Source organism: Protopterus annectens, chromosome 9.part0 (genome assembly GCF_019279795.1).
Source record: "Protopterus annectens isolate FY-2018-M chromosome 9.part0, PAN1.0, whole genome shotgun sequence".
Classification (NCBI taxonomy): Eukaryota; Metazoa; Chordata; order Ceratodontiformes; family Protopteridae; genus Protopterus; species Protopterus annectens.
This window is the reverse complement of record NC_056743.1, coordinates 1,380,254,189-1,380,277,548: the sequence shown is the minus strand read 5'-3', so window position 1 is coordinate 1,380,277,548 and position 23,360 is coordinate 1,380,254,189. Positions and strand designations below refer to the sequence as shown.

General features: G+C 37.5%; 1 protein-coding gene across 1 annotated transcript in view; it reads left to right on the top strand.

Annotated features, from left to right (window-relative positions):
- The window catches only part of LOC122810678 (vomeronasal type-2 receptor 26-like), a 184,218-nt gene that overhangs the window by 16,881 nt on the left and 143,977 nt on the right, over positions 1 to 23,360 (top strand). Inside the window, exon 2 of the mRNA XM_044082248.1 lies at positions 3,782 to 3,905. Within this exon, the coding sequence (XP_043938183.1) occupies positions 3,782 to 3,905 (124 nt within the window). The remainder of the gene's footprint in view (positions 1 to 3,781; positions 3,906 to 23,360) is intronic.

Below are 23,360 nucleotides of genomic sequence, written 5' to 3'. Positions count from 1 at the left end.
CATGATGCCCACACATGTGGTCATGCATTTGCTTGCCAAGACGTGGCCATGAGCCTGTGCTGTGGCTCGAGGTGATGCTCATCATCATATTATGTAACTTGGTTTCTTGCATATTTGATTAGTAGTGCTGCTTTCTGTGCTAACACTATTGATCATGTTAGCTTCTGAACAATGTGTACATGATGTTAAGGAATCCTCAGGTTAATCCACATTATAAACTCTTTGGATGGTACATGTCTATGTATTCTTCATAAGCTACATACACTCATATGATTTGTGGCATTTTGTCTGGGAGAGAAACAATTTGCTATCAGGAATGTAATGCTGCCATTGAGTATCCACAATATTATAGTGAGAGGATGGCATATATCCATTCTGTATGACAATGTAATTCAGAGAAGTGTTACCAAATATCATTGCCAGGGTTGTGTAGGCTCACATAACTAAGGCAATATTTGCTGAAAAGGGGAAGTAACAAATGTATACAAAGGGCATGCACAATGCATGTATGTATGTTTCACAGCTGTGTCCTGTCCCCATTTATATATTTGTTGTTGTCATCATTCTCATCATTAGCTGCCTCATTTTGTTGTAATTGTTGCAGCTCATCTCCTCAGGTGGTCTGTATCCAACTTCACTGTATACTGTAGCTGGTCATTTCTGCAATGCATCAGATTGCCACATACACATGCATGTTCCTTATTCAGGATAGTGTGTTGGATGATAGATGGTTGATAGGATGAAGATCATGTTCTTTTTTGCTGTGTATCTAGGTGAGAGTCACATTAAACCCCTAGGTAACATACACAATGGAATTACAGTTTTCAACAATGATTGTGGAATTATAACTTCAAGTGCTTTGGAGGTTATTGAAGAAAGAGCAGAAAACTTTTATTCACCTTTAGGATCCTAGGATCTGACTAACCCAGATCTGATCCTACAAATGTAAATAGCTGCAAGAATGATTTTACTGAAACCTGTTCTGCAGTGCATACCTCTACAAAACATTGGTGTGGTATTCAAGATTTTGTTTGCTATTACAAGAGTGAGGGAACCAGTTCATAACTTCGTAAGTGGTTACTAGGCTATTGGCCTAACAGCCATTTTAAGCCTATCCAAACTTACTCCAAATTTAACAAAATATTGCTAACATGTCAAATCCCAAAGAATTTTACTAGTTATGATATAGACTTTCACACATCACACATTCACAGGCTTTCCAAGCCAATTAAGGACAGATGTGCCAATCCAGGAGTAAATTTGTGATTTCCCATCCATAGGTCCAAGTTATATTTGAATTTGGTCAGGGATGAGCTTTGCATCGCAAGGACTAGTAGCCTGCTCCAGAGAAGCGGGAATGTTTAGGATACATACCTCAGCCTGTTCTGTTTATGTCACAGACTAGATTTAGGTCCTTAGAATGGGTATTTCTGATCCTATTCATTTTGTGAATGTGCAACAGCTACCTCAGCATGGGATTAGAGGGTACCTTGTAGACTAGCCATTGATCACTGTGCAGCAGCCTGTGTAAACAGAGTACAGGGTCAGGGCTCTGACACAGTCCACATTGGATTTGTCATTTACTTCCTGTATTCTTTTTTTGAGGAACTTCTGTGGTCTCTCAAACTGTCCAAAGAACCTGCTCAGGTATATGCAGAAGGGTGCATTGTACTCAGTGACTGGTATGGTGAGAGCTGAATAAAATGGAACAATGATCTCCTTACTAAAAACTACTGAAGTTTAAAGTACTGAAAACAATTTAAGATCTGAAGCCACAATTAATAAAACTATTACAGAAGGCTGGTTGAAGGCACAACCATCTGCTACAGACATAAGGATGCCAGAATGAAGTGGTGAATCCTGGCATCTGACAGGAAACCCACATGATCCCCTCTTTGCACTACTGGGTGCATGACAGTGTCTCACTATAGTCACTTGTGGTTAGCTATTGGATTGTGTGGAGATTTACATTATGGGCTTTTGAAGTGAGTCTGTGTGACTCTTAGATGTATGTTACATGGTGGGTGCTGCCTTTGATGTGTGTTTGTGAAGTTGCTGATGGTGCTTGTTCCTGAGGTTACATTTAGGAGGCCTTTACAGGTTAGATAGTTTACTTTTAAGAGTCTCAACATATGTAAGTCTATGCATTTGGTCTGAGGATTGCTTAGTGTTGGATTGTGTGGTACTCACAACCTGCTCATTATTTATTTTGGCTTTATGAGAGGTCTTTGTCTCCAACAACATTGTATAACTGCATCTCTCACAGTGCATCTCCTGGTTTAAGTAGAAGGTGGTTGACAGTTAACATGATTCAGTTGCTACATTGTCTCAAGATGCTTAGCTCAATCAGGTGGTTGGAAAATGCAAATCCATCGTTACAGGTGTTTACTAATATGGACTGAATGGGACTTTGTGCCCCTGTATGTGAAGTTGATTGATGGAGTTGCTTCTTGTCTAAAACAAGCAATCTAAGTCTATATAAGAACAACACACAGCCTAGAGGAACTAGAGTATCTTCACACAATTACTGCAATACAATTTTTGGGAGTAGGTTGCATAGAGAAAGTTAAGGCTGTATCTGCCTGTACCGATACAGTGCAGTCAGCTCTGCCACTGGGCAATGACCAGCTTCACAGTGAATTGTTCTTTTCATTCATCTCAACTTTTCTTATGAAAATAACTGATTATTTTGGTAATTTGTAGAAAACCGTCCACTGTCTTAAATGGCATGCCTGAAACCAATATCATCAAACATTATTTTTAAGTTGTAAAACCTTCTCCTCTTCATTGTATAAGTTGGTGCAGGATTTAGTAGGTGCCAGCTTTAGTAATGTATTTTCTGATACCCCTTTTGTCCCATTCAGAGTGACAAGGTAAGCAAAATTTATTTTAACAGAAAAGAGTTAGTCATCATTGGAAGGGCATTAGATTTGGAGGGTGCACACATAGGCACGTGCACACGCGCACACACACACACACACACACACACACACACACACACACACACACACACACACACACATACACACACAAAACATTCACATTTATGCATATACAGACAATTGGGTAGTTTGCTAGAGCATTATTATACCTGCAATGTCTTTGAGATGTGCAAGTAACCTCAACTACCCATTGAAAACCCACATGGACATGGATACTCCACAAAGAAGGAACACCACCAGGAACTGAAACAGAGAATCGAGCAGTGGTTGGCAGCACTGTTGACTGCCATAAATCTGTGTTGCTGCAGTCTTCTATGTGACCTACCATTAGGCACATAATCCTTCTGTGACCTGAAACAAAAATGTAAATCTACATTTTTATGATAAGTTCTTTATTTGCAATTTTTGAAAATTCTATCACTTGCCATTTACTTTTACATAAAAATCACAGTCATATATGATTTGATGAACTATTGACAGATACATTATAAAGTTAATCCCTGGTATTATATTCAGTGACTAGCTATGTGCAGTGTCACTTTTTAAATGAAATGCATAATTCTTCTCCATTAAAATTAAGTAATTAACCGTCATGTGAAATTCCATAGTGATATAAAAAATTCTGAAGTTTAAGATTTTCTAATTACGTAAACTGAAAACCACAGGGTTTGTGTTTTGTTAGAGACAGGTATGCCAGAAGATTAATGTGATTTTTTTTTTAGACCACAAACTCAACTTGTTTGACATGAAGTTTATCTCTGCTCAAATAGAGATGTAGGCAACACATCTGTTTGTAAAGACAATCCACCAAACTGTGTGTTTTTGTCTCCTGTCTTTAGATACCCTCATCAGTCTGCAGTGAAAGTTGCACACTGGGATATAGAAAAATGATCCGAAAGGGTCAACCCATATGTTGTTTTGATTGTGTCCCATGTTCCCAAGGTGAAATTGCTAACACAACAGGCAAGTCATAAAATGATCTTCAGTAACTGACTGCATTTTTCTGAGTATATGAATGCTTATGAAATCTTGGAGAGTTAATTTCAAGTATTTGTTGAATTTTTGGTAGAGATATGCAAAGCAGGGTATCTTATAAGTTGTAGTATATTAGTAGTAACAATTGCAAGCATTACATAAACGCTGTTGTGAATGCAATGTTTTTTAGAGAAGTGTATGTGTTGTGTAAATATCAAAATCTGTGCAATCTGTTCAGAGGTTGCCCTGAGTACATTAGCAATATACTTCTGCCTACTGTGATATACTGTACATCGTATTTTTATTTGATTCTTCCCTTCATAGAAGGAAGATATAATGTTATCTTTCATTACAGCTCCTTAATATACTCTGATATGGTATTAAATTAGTCTTTCTCTTAAGTCAATTAATTTCCACTATTGAGAATGGTCTATATCACTTCAGCTTGTACTTTTAGCCATATTTTAGCTATGTATTTATAGTACTGTGGTTTTGATTTTAGGTCAGTAAATTAAGTATAATTGTAATTGCATGTTCCTTGTTTGGAATTATGTAGTACATTTTGGAAACTAAAAAAGAAATCTGTCTGCCTACCAGGTAAAATTCTGTTTGCAGCTGACTGTTAAAATGCAGCATATGGCCAAAATGGCTCTGCAGCACAGAGAAATAAGAACCTTATTACAATATCACATGTGATATCTGAAACAGGTCTATATTAGATACTCAAAGTTACTGAACTTCGAATACGATATGATCAACACCATATCGTCGAAATCCAGTAACATCGAATATCTAATAAAAACATTAAATAAAGTCAAAAAACAGAGCTACTTGCTCTAAGCAGGGGGGTAAGCCCCCCTGCACCTCACATACCCCCGCTACTTAAATATTCCAACTCCAAGACTGCACTACATCGAAGTAAATGGAAATCTCACCTTACAGAGATTTCCATTTACCTCTTCGATGTTCTGCGGTTTCGCTGTTTACGTGTCGGCAATGTCAGATTCGACATGGTGATCGTTCGAGATTCTGATATAGACTCATCTGAAACCAGGGGTTGACTGCAGAAGCCTACCAGTTAGAGTGATTTAATATTGTTTTTTTCACTTAGTGTCTCACCCACAAACCACATAGAAGGAAGTCTTTAGAGCTTTCCTGATGCAAGAGTGAATAAACAACTTTCTTTCTATCAGCTAATATGATCTCAGGGCTCCATAGACACCCATCCTCCTAGTTATAACACAAGAAGACATACAGAGAAGCATGATCTAATTTCTGGTAATAAATGTATAACCTGTCCACCAGTATATACCTATAGAAACAATTCAAACCTGTTGTGTTATGTTTACTGTACATATCCACATTTTGCTTTACTATGTCCCAAAGAATGTCATATACATTGTGCCTGGGGTGTAATGTTATGGCAACATTTAAAGTTATCAACATGTTTTCTTACTTATTTAGCTGTTTCTAATTATACTTTCATGACCATAATTTCCACTACATTCAGTTTTATTGCTTAATACGTCTGCATAAGATGTAAACAAGTGACAACAGGAAAGAGAAAGTGGGAGTCTGAGAGAAACAAAGGGAAATGGCAGGCATTCTTGGATCTACTAGCCATGGAAAAATTGTAAAAGGATCGGTGATTATCTGACCAGTGGTAGAAGACAGATAATAGCTAATACTTTTTTCCAGATTTTCTGATTGCTAGAGATGTAATCCTGTTTACAAAAATACTAGTACTTATGATAGGTGTAACTGGGAGAAAAAGAGATATGTATGCAAATACAAAGAAGTGAATGCTGTGTATGAGACACTCATCCAGGACATCATGAAATTCGTTCAGCTTGTCTTAACAGGAATGTTACTGAAGGGTTCACCTGTGAGCCATTGAAGCACATGTATTCAGCTCACCATTTATTGAAAATAAGATTTCAAAAACAACACACCAACAACATTAAAAATATACATACTGCTCCCCACACTCTTCTACATTATATTTACCAACTGCTTGGTCACACCACAGTGGAGAAAAGGGCAAAAACACAATGAAAGCACTGCATTGGCTTGCACAATGCAACACATTACTATGGAATGCACTGCAATATCATATATCTGAACTAAAGCCACTCACACAACAATTCAGTAATGACATGTAATTATACCCCTTTGAAGTATCTCAAACCTGGGCTTCGAAGTGGAAATAAGGGTAGAACTTGACTAGTCTTGTAAGGCCTCTAGGGCCATTAGCCTAGTGCCTTCCTATTATCCTATGATCCTATGAAATGTGACAATTTTGTAAATACAAAAAATATTTCTCTTGAAAATCAAATGAGTGTAATATCTTTGTTGGAAAATGCATAAGATAAAGAATATGTTTCACACACAGATTCTACCAGTACCCATGGAATACTGGAAGTCTAACATGATCAGCTCGCCATCAGCTGATCCAGGTGTCTCTTATCATCCAAAGGGTTTTATCTACCCCCCCCCCAGGCTAACTCTAAATCATGTTCTGAGCTGGTGAGGAGATCAATGCTTTCAGATGTAGCATCATACTGCTGCCAAGGACTGTTTTCTCTCTACAAGCGTAGCCCCGGCATCCTTAAATTTCATCCTAGGGAAACCCATGCAGTACTTGATGCTGGCATAGCATCCACGCTTCTGTATAGGACTCTGCCAAGGCCTCAGCTCCCCTATGGACAACAACTTCTGTGCATTTCCGGCCTAGACAGAGTATCAAACATGAAGGTGCATCTGCGTATGCACATCAATGAACCAACGATGGGTACTCTCATTCTCCCTGCCTGTGCATTCAAGTGCCCGATGTGCTATTTGAACTGGGGTCATCTGGGCTATAGTAAGAGTTTCATCCCTCTATGCCAGGGGTGCAAGATTGAGCTGGCTTGGCTCCTGCACTGCTAACAGACATGTCAAGACAATAATTTCATTATTTGAATCTCTATTGGAAGACCTAATCCACTATTCTGCCACTTCAAGCAATCTGCTCTTATTTGAGAACACAGCATAATTTTGAAATGGTAGCAATAAAAGGATGCAGACTTTTATGCCTCATCTGCATGCTTCATAATGAGAAGTTTGTCAGTGTGCTTCAAGAAGTGTATACCAGACTCTCTGTCTCTCTCACTATAAATATATATATATATATATATATAGATATGTATATATATATATATATATATATATATATATATATATATATATATATAGAGAGAGAGAGAGAGACACTCATACATATATGTTTGTGTATCATTTCATAAAAGATAACTTTGACTGAAAGAAAAACAGTAGGTACAAATGACTAAAAATACATTTGATTGAAAAGTCATTTGTCTCAAAAGCCATTTTATCAAAGTCTACACAACAAACATACCATAAAAAGCTACATTCCCCACACCCCCTTAAATTATATATTCTAACTCCATGGTTGCCCATTTGTGGAGAAAAGATAAAACACAAAACTCACACCATGAATTAGTGCTGGTGCACAAAAATAAACATCTTCAAATCTTGGGGGCACAAGATGATGGTGGGCATTGCCAATGCACACAATATCTTCAAAATTATATCTCTAATAACTCCCATGGTCAAAACTGACAATAGAAATATCATCTATAGACTTCTACACTTTTTGTCAAAATGGCTTTCCCAATTTATATACTTTCAGTCATTGTTTTCAACCATTTGTAGTTCAGTCAAACCTACCTTTGATGAATTGCTACAAAGCCATATGGGTCTACCTGAAAATGCCGAAATCTCGAAATGCCGATGACGAGAACACCGACACCGGAAGATCGACAACGGAGAAGACCGATAGTTGAGAATCCCGATGCTGATAACACCGACATGTAAAGGTAAGTGTCAATAGGGATGGACGTTAGGGTCAGGGTGTGGGTAAGGTAAGTGTGCGATAGCGACGGTCTGCAGGGTTAGGGGCGGGTTAAGTGAGTTAGGGTTAGGGCATGGGTCAGGTGAGTGTGCGATAGTGACAGACATTAGGGATAGGGGCGGGTTAAGTGAGTTAGGGTTAGGGCGTGGGTTAGGTGAGTGTGCAATAGTGACGGACCTTAGGATTAGGGTTTGGGTTAAGGTTAGTGCATAGATAGTTGTGTATGTAAGGTTCAGTGTAGGTTTGTATGATTTTTGGTGTGCTTGTGTTGTGTGCCTGCTTTTTGGACAGGGGATTTGTTTTGTTTGTTGAGTGTCAGGATTGTGGTTTATCGGGTATGTGACGTTTCGTGTTTTTCAACTTTCGGTTTTGTGGTGTCGGTGATTTCGTTGTCGGTGTTTCAGCACATCAGTGTTGTCAGATAGACCCAGCCATATATATATATATATATATATATATATATATATATATATATATATATATATATATATATATATACTATATACATACTGTATATGACCACCTCATGAAACAGTGAAAACTCATATGAGAAACACTCTAAACAGTGATCAGTTTAGAGCAAAAGCTCATATGAGCAAATGCTCAAAAAAAGGAACAATTATTACTTTCTACTTTTTTGAAAGAGGCAAGCCCCCTTGGATACCCTGCTAATTATATATACTAACTCCAAGATTGCAAAACAGTGGGGTAAAGACAAATTACATCACCCTGCTGTACTGCAATTCCATTCAAAAGAATGCTGGTAGAAACTCCATTAAGAAAAATGTTCGTAGTTGTAACTATATATATATATATATATATATATATATATATATATATATATATATATATACACACACACACACACACACACACACACACATATATGCTTCAATTTTGTATCATCGATTTCCCATAACGTCTACTCACTCAACAGCGAGACAACAACATCTAAAGTTCAAAAGAGCGAAATCCTGGAAAGGCGCCTCTGGGAAACTACCCACTTGGCCACCACTGACAATAAAAAAATAAATAAACAAATTAAATCCTCTGAAGTGGAGAGCTTCACCCCTCACACCATCCATGTGGTGGACTGTGCCCCCCACTCCCTTCCTACTTAAATATTCCAACTCTGAGATCGCACTACAGTGGAGAAAAGGCCAAAGGTCGGTAGTGGTGGCCAAGTGGTAATTTTCCCAGAGGCGAAATTCGGAATTCCGTGTGTTCGCTCTTGTGAACTTTCAACACTGTCATCTCTCTGTTAAGTGAGTCAGTGTTATGAATAATTGATGCATTCTCTGGATATTCTCTGGATAAAACATACCAGATGCAGGTTAAGCTCAAAGAAAAAGTTATGAAAAACATTTTTATAATCTCCCTGCAAATATGGGTATACTAGCTTTGCAGTCTCATAACAATGAATGAACAGGAGACAAAACACTATGAATCACTGCCAACTCACTAAAAGAAACTGCACTGGTAGCAACTTCATGCTTAGACTGTGATCACAGAGTAGGACGTCTAGCTATACAAAATGTTGATTTGAAGTTTATTCAGTTTACATCTGACCAAGTGTAGTGAAGAATTATGTGCACAAATATAAACGTATGAGCCCAGATGAAGACTTGTGCAGAACGTGTACAGGTAGTGCCCTTTTTCAGCGTATTGAAATGAATGCTCACCGACATTCAGTATCTAGGGAAAAACATCTGCAGTGAAAATGGATCACCTTGGAAGGTGCAGTTGAATTTAGCAATGTGTAATTTATCATTACAACCTACACTACCATGTTGTGCTATGATAAGTGTGTGCTAAAAATACAAAGCAGGCCAGGAACAAGCCAAGCTATAGATAGCACATGTATTAAATCAAGATATCTCCAGCTGCATGTAATAGCAAATTATCAACATTACCACATCTCATTTCTTTAATTGGCAGAACAAATCAAACTCCCTAAGTAACTAATAATTTATTTATACTTGGACAAATATTACATTAGGCAACTAGGACCCCCTGCATTCTACAGAATTAATTGATAAAATAATCAGTTGAAATGCAAGGTATACTCCTAGAGAATATGTAGCAGTCAAAGCAATCAATTTTGCTGAAGTATCCGTGTTACATATGGGATAAGGGAGAAAGTAAAATTAAAACAACATGAATAATTATGGTAACATGGATAATTAGATGGAATATGCCCGTTAATGATGACACACACATGTATACATATAAATCTCTCTCGCTCTCGTGATATGTGTGTGTGTGTGTGTGTGTGTGTGTGTGTGTGTGTGTGTGTGTGTGTGTGTGTGTGTGTGTGTGTGTGTGTGTGTGTGTGTGTGTGTGTGCGCGTGTGTATACATTACTATGTGTGGCACCTGCTGTGGCCTTACCACAACAGCCACATGCTGGTTTGGTCACTGTTGCTGTGGCTCGATCATTGCTGTGGAGAGTGCCTTAGCATGACATGTTCATATATTAAGTAGTAGAATCACCTGACAAGCCCATAAGGCAATAGATTTGTAATGGATATATTGCACTGTGTACAGACTGATACATGATGCCCATCAATGATTAGACAACAGTAGGCCTTGTGCTTAGCAAAATGTCTCCCCATGTCCGTTGCCTGCTGGAATGAATTGTAAACAATTCATACTTTCACAGGAGGCCTGTGTGCTGTCAGAAGCTAAGCGGATGCTAGTATGGCAGGGGGAGCCTTGCTGACACTACATCAGCTGCTGTTGGGACATGAAGTATTCTTTGCTTACTTTAATACCACACGGGCAATACAAGTTCATGAGTTCAGTGAATGCATGCATTCTCCATGATACTGTAGCATTCAGCAGCTGTCAGTACTTTATTTCTATGCAGCCTGGCAATTTTTGCCGTGGATGTTCCTCCTGTGGAACAGTCACAACATAGTAGGTGTATGGTATCATCGGTGAACTAAGCTATGGATATCTCATGAAGTGGCCATGACAGTAATTCTAGGAAAGCACAGCAGATGGTAGGAGTCAATGCCGTCCAGAGTATTGCTGGTGTTGTGTGACATGACTGTGAGGGACAGGGCACATACTAACTGAATATGGCATGCCATGTGCTTTTTATTCTGCTGATGACAGTACTGTATGTGTCATGTAGTCCTTTGCTTGAGACATGATGAAAGCATTGCAGTTCTAATTCCTCGTACAGCTGCATGCAGATGTGTATCACTAGCCTCCAATCTTCTCTATTCACTGCATATAACATATTGTGCATTTATCCCTGCTTGCCTGACTAAAATTTAACATTTATTGATTTATATATTTGTTTGTTTGCGTTTGATTTCCAGGAAAGACAGACAAGGCAAAGCACCTTTCAGCAGAGTTCCAGGCTGAAAAGCTCCTTATCACATACATTTACATGGTATACATCATGAGTTAACAGTAAAAATATACAATATAATGCTGAGTTATATAAAATTTATCAGTGGATTACCATGGCACTTACACTATATCGCACATAAAGTATTTTAAGCTTGCATACATCTGTAGACCATTCAGCAATATTTTGCATCATATGTAAGCAGATTATTGTATTAAAAGTGTAAAGATTTTATTTATATTGGTTTTGTCTCCTGAAAAAGAAGTTGACTGAGTAATAGGGGTTGGTACAAAAGCCGGATGATTTTATTGATAGGTATGTTTTGAATGAGATTTTAAGCAATAGATTGGATGACATTTTGAATAAGCATGTAGCATGTAGAATCATAAGCAATACAATTGCTGAACTAAATGCCTGAATTACCCATTATAAGCTTGATATTTTGCTGCAACTGAAACTTGGCTTAAACTCAGCAGAAATGACTCCAAAATTACATCTGTGGGCTATAATATCATCCATAATGACCATATAAAGAGGAAAGATGGTGGTATTGCCTTAATATTTCCCAACAACTACCACATTTCCCTTTATAACAAACCAATACCAACATTTAGGTTGGGAGGGTGGCCTAATGGTTAAGGTGTTTGCCTTACAAACACAATGTACAGGGTTTGAATCTCCCAGGGGATAATTGGCTAGGCTTAAAATGTCTCACAAGGGCAGTTAGCCTAGTACTAATCTATGAACCTATAATCAGCAGAGCCTCTTATTACTTTCCCAAATATAAACAATTATAAACAAATATGCATTACTGCTCTTTACATCCCTTCTGGTGACAATACAGCTATAATGGAAGATATCCTACATTGGATATCCATAACAAACCCACAAGAAATACAACTACTAGGTGATGTGAATATAAATTGGTTGGACATAAACTCTAACTCCCCTGCATCTAGCATGAACTTATTTGGTTTCACACAGCTAATTACTAGGCCTACACATTATAGCAAAACATCAAATTCTCTATTAGACCAGAACCTAGTACCAGACCTGGGTAAATACACCATCTCAGGTACAATGTCTGACTGTCTCAGTGCTCATCTCCCAGTCTATACAACCAGACATCTCACACATCCACTTAAACAGCACGTTTATAAAATAACACGCAACCTTTCCAAGTTTAACCCAGAAATATTCATTCCTAACCTATTGTCTGTTAACTGGAACTTCCTAAAAATCATCCCAGCTTTCTTGAATATCCTAAGTAGCCTTGCAACTCCTAGAAAGAAGAGAAAATAAACAAATAATGCAATCTGGCTATCCAAAAAAGAATAGAATGCTAATGCAGAATAGATAAAAATCATGGAAAGAATGGCAAAAATACAAAACACTGCAATGTCGTGAAAACTACAGAATGCTTTACAATCATACTAAAAAGCAAATTAATGAAGACAAAAAACTATACTATAACTTTTAGACTAATAGTAAATACAACCATAAAAAATTATGCACAGCCATTAAAGAAATCTTGAATCCCAGCTATAAATTAAACTCTAACCCCTTTCTCAATAACTCATCACTTGAAATTGCAATACAATTCAACTCTTATTTTATAGACAGTATAACATATCTAGCCAAGAATTCCACCACATCTAATCCTAACCATGCCCAGCAGATGCTTATCACCACATAAACTTTTAACTTCAAACCTGTGTCCACATCCTATGTAAAACTAATCTTAAACAAACTCAGACCATGCTCTACTTCATCTGTGACCTTCCAAGGGACTATCTTACAATAGCAGCCCATAGCATTACCAGCCCTGTCTCAGTCCTTACAAATAGGTCAGTCCAGGAATCCCACATTCCCTCACTCTGGAAAAAGTCACACATTATCCCTCTGCACAAAAGAGGAAATTCAGCAAACATTACTAACATCAGGCCAACAGCAACCTTGTTCCCCCTCTTCAAAATACTTGAAAATGTTTTCAAAAACAATTGCTAAACTGTCTCCTGTGGGAGGAAATCCTGTCTCCCATACAACATGGTGTCCATCTTTCCTATAGTACTAACCTTTATAGGTACTGTCAATAAAGCTAGAGATAATTGAACTGCATATTGTAAACTTGTTTCTCTTTGAAATTATCTTTCATTCTGTGTGTTGTTATGACTTCCAATTTTTGCTATTTCTTAGAGTAATGATTTTTTATGTAATGTACTTAGTATTTAGTGGAGCTTTTCTCCTCGGGCCTCTGCTGAAAATGGACATGTATCCAGCCAGACTAGCCCGGTCAACAAATGTAAAATAAAAATAAAATAAAATAATTACAAACTACTCTCCTCCAGATGTCTAGACTTGTCTAAAGCCTTCGACACAGTTTGTCACATCAAACTTCTACTTCAAATGTCCTCATTATGTCCCTCTCAGCCCAGCCTTCAATGGTTTAAAAGCTGCTTATCCAACAGGTATCAGTCAGTAAAATGGCACTCCACACTCTCTCTCTATACCTCCCAGTTACCAACAGTGTACCACATGGCTTTAGCCTTGGTCCCCTCCTCTATAACATTCTCATCAACACCCTCCACACATCCACAAAACAGGCCTCCCTTATACAGAAGAGGACAGGTAGTAGTTTAGGTAGGAGTGAGGCAAGGACAGGTCCAGGAATTAGTAAACAAGTTCTTTAGAAGTTTTTTGAAGTTAAGGAAGTTATCGTTTGCTCTTAGAGAAAGGGAAAATTTGTTCCACACACTGGTGACGGAGTGACTGTATAAAAGTTTGCCAATATTTTTATTGGGTTTGTAGATATCTAAGAGGTGTAAGTCTGTGCTGTGTAGGTTACGTTTAGGAGATTAGTGAGTGATGAGGTCTGTGAGGGCAGGACAATGAGAGGATTGATTTAAGATAGTGTGTGTAAGGTGGAGTTACGGAAGAAGAAGTTGGTTATATAGCTGAAGCATTGTAGATTTTTTAAAGCTATGCAGTGGTGATAGCGATAGGGAAGGCTGGCAGTGAATCTGGCTATTTTGTTGTAGGTGGTTTCAAGTTTAGCTAATAGATTGGATTGAATATTGGTGACAATAGAGACTGCATAAAATAAGGTTGGGAAAAGGAACTTCTATGCTAGAGAATGTTTGGCATTATTAGTGAAGTATTTTTTATGTATGTATGAGACAAGTTTTTGGTGGGTCTTTCTGATGGCTCGCTGAATATGTACGTCAAACTTTAACTGGTCATCTATGCTTACACCCAGAAGTTTAGTATGTGGTTCAACAGAGATAAGTGTATTATTAAGAGAAGATACTGTGAAGGTATTTTTGTGCTGCAGTATGGATTTGGGGAGGAAGAGTAGAAGTTTTGTTTTTTTAGGATTGAGAAGTAGTTGATTATTGGTCAGCCATTTTTCACCTGAAAGCAGGGAATCTTGAGTAAGACAAAAGCAATGAAAGTCAGTAGTGTAGCCACTCTGAATTAACTCCGTCTAAAATTTTTTGACCATGCCAGCCCCAGTAGTTCCAACATTGTTTGGTGCCCCTAAAATACATAAGGATTTAAATAATCCACCCTTTAGACCTATTGTGGACGGTAGGGGTTCTGTGACATATGCTTCTGCCAAGTTTGTTGACTGCAAGTTGAAACCGTTTGTTAAGTCAGAGACACAAGTATGTCGAGATTCTTGGCATTTTTTGGAAAATATTAATGCACTAGAGTTCAATGAACATCACATTTTCCTTACAGTCGACATCAAGGACCTCTATACCTCCATTCCACACCAAACAGGAATCGAATGGGTTAGAGAGTTCCTTCACATAAGAGGGATGGAACATCAGCAAATTAATTTGATAGAAGTTTTCCTTGAAATAATACTGGAGAATAATTATATTTTTTCAGATAAATTGTTCCTCCAAAAGAGTGGCATTGTAATGGGCTCCCCTTGTGGGAGCAGTTTTGCTAACAGTGTCTTGACCTATTGGGAAAGGTCCTTCCTATTTAATTGTACAACATACAAAGAACATGTGGCCTGGTACACAAGGTACCAGGATGACATGTTCTTCTTGTGGAAGGGGCCGGTGGACATGATTAATGGGTTTATAACTGAAATGACTTCATTTACTTCATTCTTGGAATTTACATACCAAGTAGGCCAAAATGAGGTTAATGTTTTGGACATCCACCTTAGTAAAGACTATAACAATAGGCAATTTAGTTCTACCATCCATCGAAAACCCACATACTCTAATACATTTTTACATTTCACAAGTTGCCATCCCCTCCATCAGAAAAGGGCAGTGGTTAAGGGACAGGCAGTAAGAGCAGTGAGGATGGTATCCAATTTCGATGATTTGTTAGAGGAGTGTAATCTCCTCAAGGAATTGTTCTTAAAAAGAGCTTATCCTTTACCCTTAATCGATCAAGTGATGGAAGAGGTACGTAATAAAAGATCAATAGCGTATTTTCAACCTTTGGTACAAGAAAAACAAGTTTACACAACCCCACCAGTGGGGAATGTTATTAACATTTCCCAGGGAAAAGAAAAGGTATTCAATGGTTCAACTAGATTTTTAACAACCTATTCCCTAGATGCAGGCAGCATTAGGGAGATTAAATGTAAAAATTGGTCTTTAATACAACAGGATAACAAATTAGTCAAAATGTTGGGCACAACACCAGCTATAACATACAGAAGAGGTCTCAATTTGAAAAACTTGGTTGAGAGACCGAAAAAAGCTTTAAGAGGCCAAACTGGTATGTTTAAATGTGGAAGATGTGCCCAATGTAAACATATTAAAGTGACTAATAAGGTTAACATCAAAGGTAAGACTTATCAAATTTGGGGTAGACATACATGTTATTCCCAAAGGTTAGTATATGGGGCTGTCTGCAACCAATGCGAAGGTTACTATACTGGAAAAACAGAATGAAAGCTCAAGCAAAGGATATACGAGCATCAATATAGCATTAATAGGCAGATCAGTACAAATGACATAGCAAGGCATATAATAGAACACCCAGACCATAAGTTCAGTTTTATTGTCTTGCAAAAAGTAGACCGTAGCAGCAGGGGTGGTCCATGGCAACTTAAACTCGAGGAAATAGAATTGGCATGGCAGATCCGTACCATGGCTTATATTATGCCGGGTTTAAATGCATATGTATCTATCAAATGTTTACTCAAAATAAAAGCCTTAGCTAGATACGCATTACAAGACTTTTTGAATAAATAGATCCATTTAGGATCTTTTAATATACATGGTTTTAAAAATGTAGTAATTTTAAAGTAAATATGTTACCATCACAAGGCTGGGTGATTTGGTATTTTTAATATTGAGATAAATTAGGCTTGAGAAAGTTTATTGTCTAAGGTTTACTGATTTTAGAAAAACCTTTGTAAAACAAATCTCTGGTTCAGCAAACAAATGGTTACTTGTGTTTTTTTATTGTTGATTGTTTTTTACTTAATTAATTGATTGCTTGATTAGACTAACACTGCGTATAAAAGGCATTCCTTTTCACATGGGATTGTATCTTGTATGTTTTTTGATGGTCTGAAAAAGTTGGCTTACCTTTTGCCAATGAAAGCACTTACCAATAAAGGAGTTTAGTTCTACAAATCCGCTCTCTTTTTTTGTTTTCACTAGTTTTGGTTTTTTGTCAGTACGCTTGTTTTTAAATATGGCTTGACCAATGTTTTATCATTAAGCCCTGGTTCTTTTTCTGCCTGTAACTCAATAATCCATTTTAACTCTCTCAATTCCAGTTTATTTTTCATGTCACCCAACCTTAAATCTTGGAAAATACATTCAATAACTTTAAATTGAAAATGATGCATTTCCCCCTACACAAATATCATGTTTGGCTAGAGCACTTCTATCTGGTTCATTATTTCTGATGGCAGCCAAATGTTGTCTAACCCTCTCTCTTAGTGAATGAGTGGTCATGCCAACATAAAAGGAAGGGCAGGCTAAACACACAGCCAGGTATACTAAGTTCCTTGTTTTACAACATAGAAGGAAGGGCAGGCTAAACACACAGCCAGGTATACTAAGTTCCTTGTTTTACAATTTACTTTGACTCTAAATTCATACTTCCTATTTGTTACAGGATGTATAAAAATCCTGTTATCACTCAAGATGTCACAAATACTGCATTGCCCACATTTATTAAGACCATAGATCACATCCTTGGACTTTTTTGGTTGACAGAGTAACCTTTTGAGATTCTTTTTGTTTTTATAACAAAACCTTGGCCTCTGGCCTACTATCCAAGCTACCTCGGGGTCTGAGTGCAAGATGGGCCAGTTTTTATTTATCACATTTTGTACTTTTCTAACATTCCCAGCATATTCTAAGTGAATGGGTAGATTTTTATCAGTATAATTTTCTTTAAACTGCTGGGGAGAGGTATCGTGAGTATTACTGATATATGTTTTTGCTCTACCCTTCCTCAGTAATTTAACTTGCTGAGTCCTAGTATCTACCTCACTTCTCAGATATTTCCTCTGTAACAATTAATTTCTAAAATTTCCCATATCCTGGTCAAAATGCTCCTCTTCCATATCTAACCTAGATATATGCTTAGCCTGACCTTTTATAATATTCCTATAGATATAGGTAGGATGCATAGTCTCTACTCAGGACATTATTTTTTCTACATTCCTTTCTAAATAATCTGGAACATAACCTCCCATTAATGTCCTTGAATATAATCACATCCAAAAAATATATTTCAATCGAGGAGACAGAATGAGTGAATCTCAAAAAATCAGTAGTGGTATCTAGAAACATAAAAAATTCTCCTAATTCACTTTCTGTGCCCCCCCCCCACCCACATCAAAAGGAGGTCATCAACAAATCTGCTATAGAACAGAATTTTATTAGCAAATGTCATGTGTGTCAAAACAAACTGTTCTTCCCAACAGGCAAGAACCATGTTGGCGTAGTTATTGGCACATAGTGTGCCCATAGCTACACCAAACAATTGTAGATAGTACTTCTGTTCAACAAGAAAGATATGGTTTTCCAAAATTATTCCTATTAACATACATAGAAAATCAGTTCTTCTCATATGATAGCAGCTGTGCAGGTTTAAATAAGTCTTAACTGCCTTCAACCCATATGTATGGGGTATTACAGTAAAAAGTGAATTGATATCCATAGATACCAATAAACAGTTATCAGGTTGTTCAAATGAACTACAAAAAGTCCTACCAATATCAGACCAAAGTTGTTTTGTATCTTTCAATACATAGGGTGAAGTACTAACTATTGGTCTTAAATTATTTTCGACATATTTAGATATTGAATGAGTAACCCATCCTTGAACAGCTACTATCAGTCTGAATGGTGGGTGGTATCTATCTTTATGCAGTTTTGGAAGGCCCTGAATTAATGGAACAACAGGATTTGTAACAGTAAAAAAGTCCAACAAAGACTTAGAAATCAAACTACTTGCAAAACAGTCATATAATGATTTAAATACCCATCTGCAGCATAATTCTATGTCACTTAAACTGACTTGTCTATATACTTTTTCATCATTAAGCATTTCTTGCATAGAAGCAACATAATCTTCAGTATTAAAAACAACAATTCGCCCACCTTTGTCCACAGGACGAATGACAATAAATGCATCATTTCTCAATTCAAGGAGAGCTGCCTGTTTTTCCTTACTTAAATTAAAAAATCTATCCTTGTTATTCTGACTTTTAAAACCAAGCATTTCTTTCAGTAGCATTTCACAAACATTACAAAGTACTTCTAATACTGGATTTATATCCAGAACAAATAAGCTGGGTTTTTTAATGTCATTAAAAAGTTCAGAGTTATTACTGCCAAATAAAGATTTCAGCATAACACTGTGTGCAAAATATGTTATATCCAATACAGCACTCACAAAGTCAATGTCTGAAGCTGGAATAAAAGTTAAACCTCGTTCAAGTATGGATTGCTGATGTTTGGTCAACATTTTGCTAGAAAAGTTTACCACCAGCATTCTCACGGCATCTCCATGTTCCACATCCTTTTCAAATCTCTTCCTACCACCCCTTCCTGGGAAGGCAGCCTCGTCTTTCTCCTCCTGCTGCTGGACTGGCCCATTTGAGATGAATCCATTTTGTGAATGGGAAGGGGGGGCCTGCATTACTGTGATTTGAACCATCTCCTTCTTTTTTACAGATTGAACAGCTGTAAAACTTTCATTTTTTACTGTTACTGGTTAAAACATTTGAAGTCTGTGGCATTTCTAAGACTTATGATGCCTCGGTGGTGCTTGGAGCATTGCGTGAGTAAGAGCAAGGAGGTGGGGAAGGTTATTAGAGCATGAGATAATAGTGGAGTTGTCTGCGTATTGTATTAGCGAGGAGTTTGGACAGGAATTGTGTAGGTTATTTGTAAAGATATTAAAAAGGAGGGGGTCCAAGGACTGACCCTTGGGGGACACCTGTTTGGATTGGGAGGAAGGGGGTGGTGGCAGAAAGCCATTTGATGGACTGGAATCTGTTGATGAGGTAACTGGAGAACCATAGTATAGTAAAAGAGAGAGGTCAAGGGAAGAATGTTTTGAGAGCAATAGGGTATGGGAAACGGTGTTGAAGGCTTTAGATAAGTCAAGGAAGAGTCATGAGACTAGTTCGCTGTTGTCCTGTGCTTTGGCGATATTCTGTGTAAATGAAATGAGAGCTGTAGCGGTGCTGTGGTGAGGACGGAAACCATGTTGGAGGGAGATAGCAGGTTGTCTTGTATGATGTGTTTGACAAGCTGGTTATGAATACATCTTTCTAGAATTTTGGATAAGGGGGATAGTATGGTGATAGATCTGTAGTTAGTTGGTACAGATGAATTGCCGCCTTTGTAGAGGGGTATGACAGGATTTTTTCCAGATGTCAGGGACTGTGTTCTCTTGAACAGACCTGTTTACTAATATGGAGACTGGATGTGCAACAGAGTTAGCTGCAAGTTTAAGGAACAGAGGAGGTAAGTTGTCAGTAGGGGGGAGCAGGTTTTCAGTTTGGTAAGAAGAGATTTGATGTATGCAATAGGGACAGGTTGAAGACAAAACTGGGTGGAATTGGTAGAGGGAAGGAAATCAGAAGGGGAGAGGGAGGTGGTGTCAGGTTTAGTTAACTTTTTATATAGAGTCAACGAAGAAGGAATTAAGAAAGGAGGCAGTGTCTGCTGGTGAGCTGTTAGAACAGGTGCTGTTGGTAGAAGGGTTGCCTGGATGTAAGAGTTTGCTTATACTATTCCAAAACTTTTTCATGTTTGAGTTGGGGTTATCTAGTGTCTTTTGATAGTATTGTTTTTTTATCCAGATTGACTTGTTTCTTGGTTAGGTTCCTAAGTTCACTCTAGGTTTGGAGACGGTGATGGGAGTTTGTTTTTTTCCAGGTTTTCCAGGCACTGTCTTGTTTAAACATTAATTTACAGGTTGATTGGGTTAACCATGGAGCAAAGCTTTTTTTTGTTCTTATTTTTCTAGTGCGGGCTATTGAGTTTAGAATCTTCAGGAAGGTGTTGTTAAATTTGGAGACAGCCTCATTGAGAGGGAGGGCATAGAGAAAGGACCAGTTAATAGAGGAGAGAAGATTGCTGTAAGTAGAGAGTACAGCTGTATTTGTACTGGTGAGGTTTTAGCAAATGAGGCAAGTGTCGTAACATGTGGGTAGGGAGATGATCACTAAGGGAGTCAGGTAGAGTTCTGGCATTGTGATACAGATTTGGGTTAGAGGTGAGGATCCAGTCAATGGTAGTGCTATTATTTGTGTGTTTATTGATATGGGTGGGAGAGGTGATGAGTTGAGAGAATCCAAAGAGATTGATGCTAGTATTGGGAGAGTAGGAATTAAGGGAGTTCCAGTCAATACTGACATCACATGGGATGATAGTCTCATAAGACATGTTTTGAGATGCCCAGGAGAGAAAGTGTTCAATAGTAGGGATGTTGTTGCCAGGAGGGATATAAATTGCTACTATGGCTAGGTTTTTGTGATTATTTAATTTACAGTTAGCAATAAGAATTTCGAGTGGATGGAAATTGGGAGGAGATGTAGGCAAAGAATAGAGAAAAAGATTGTCAGAGTATACAATAGCTACACCACCACCTTGTTTACTTTGTCAATCGAGGTGGAGGATGTTGCAACCAGAGGGAAGAATTTCAGACTCTGTAATATGAGGTTCAAACCACGTTTCTGAGACCTGCCACTATTTACCTTTTCCCCACACTTCTTTATGGTGTTCCCATCCATACTAACCTCCATGCTTTAAAGCATCAAATGTTGAACAATGCGATAACAAAGTTGATAAATTTGCAGCAAATACCCCTTTCAGAACCCACCACTGTATAGTACCAAAAAGTCTAAATTGATTAGAACTACCAAATCAACAAGCATATCTTACCACCTATAACATTATCCAGATTCTATCAGCTAGTCCATCACTAAATAACATTCTACACAATTATTTTCAAAGTCAGTCATTATAATCCAATGACCAGAAACTCCTGTCTGTCCACAAACATATCAAATCTGCTGGGCATTGTCTGTACTTGCACCATGTTATGAAGGCATGGGACCCCTTATCTCTGTCCATCAGGTCAGTACCATCCATCCCATCCTTCAAAACCATTCTGAAAGACTTCTTAGCCAAACGCTGGCTCTGTTCTTGCTTAACACCAGGATAAACTATATCCTAGATGTGAGTAAATACCTATTCTTACCTTGCACCTCCGTACTCTCCCTCCTTCACGCACTTCCTCGCATCTATCAATTTCTCTTCCCTGGCTATCTGTTTAAATATATCAAAACCCTGCTTTTCTCTCACTTGAAATGAATATTCCTGTTTGTATAATACTAACTTACTTTTAATTTCTGTATAATCTGGCTAAAATTGTTCTGTTAAATCATAGTCATATAACATGTATCTAGTCTTAACCAATGTTTTCATATCATGTTTAAACTGGTATAATTATTTAAACTTTATTTGCTTTGTATTATTTTTAAAAGTTCTATACAGTCAGGCTTTCCCAGTTATCAAATGTCAATAAATAAATAAATATAGTTGAGTAATGGGGTTATTAAAGTGCAGGACCATTTTGTTGCAAGGTAATGTTTTCAAAGAGATTGTAGATGGCATATTTCTGATATCTACTTGGATAAAGTTCCCCAGTTTAGCAAAGTCCTCAGAGAGTACAGACACCAACCATTATGATTTTTAGATGTTTGAGCTGTTGGTTCAGTGAGTGCAGTTTTCTGTGGGTTGTGTACCAGATTAGTTACTGGGTGATAGCAGGGCGTACCTCTGTGATACAACAAATGTTGTGGGCTGTCTTATGGGAAGTGCAAGCTAGTAGATCAGGTAGCTTCAACTAGTTAAGGGGCTAAAGTGCAAGACATTGATGTATTAGGAGCAACATTTGTGGTTACATTAAAAGATAATTCCTGTTTGGCTAGCTGAAAGAACTCTAGGTTAATGAAAACTTATGAGGCATTTACGAGATTAGGGAATAAATAAGTCTGTGCTATGGTCTTAATGCATATTCTGTTAGGAAAAGTGTGTCTTTGTAAAGAAGTCCTGATAATTTGTTTGAATTTCTGAGGAACTTAAGGTTTCTCTCTGAAGACCAGCCTTCATGAAAGAGCATACTAGTTGATCTGAAGCTTGTAAACATGAATTGTATACTAGATGGAATATTTTGGTTTAGTAATTTATCTGTAAGAAGTGTGTGTGTGTGTGTGTGTGTGTGTGTGTGTGTGTGTGTGTGTGTGTGTGTGTGTATATATATATATATATATATATTTTTTTTTTTTTCTCCATTTGTTAAACATATGTTTGTTTGTTTTGATTTATATATAAAAATTAATTTTCTCCATTTGTTAAACATATGCTTGTTCTGGTTTCCTGCCAAGGAGTGTATCATATAACTGACTTGTTTGCAGAAAACCATTCTTCAGAGTCTCCTTGCTCCTTTATCTGTTTAAAACTTTTATTTAGTGGGTGATTTTCTGCTGTGATAAACATTTCTGTAGTGTTTTCTGGCTAAACTACTGTAGCTACTAGCTGTAATAGTGCTCATTACTGTAATTGCATTTTTACTGAATTACTAAACTGTAAACTGCTTTTTCATACTGAGAGTTGTATTTTCTGTTTTGGAGTGCTCTGTCTTTGCTTTTC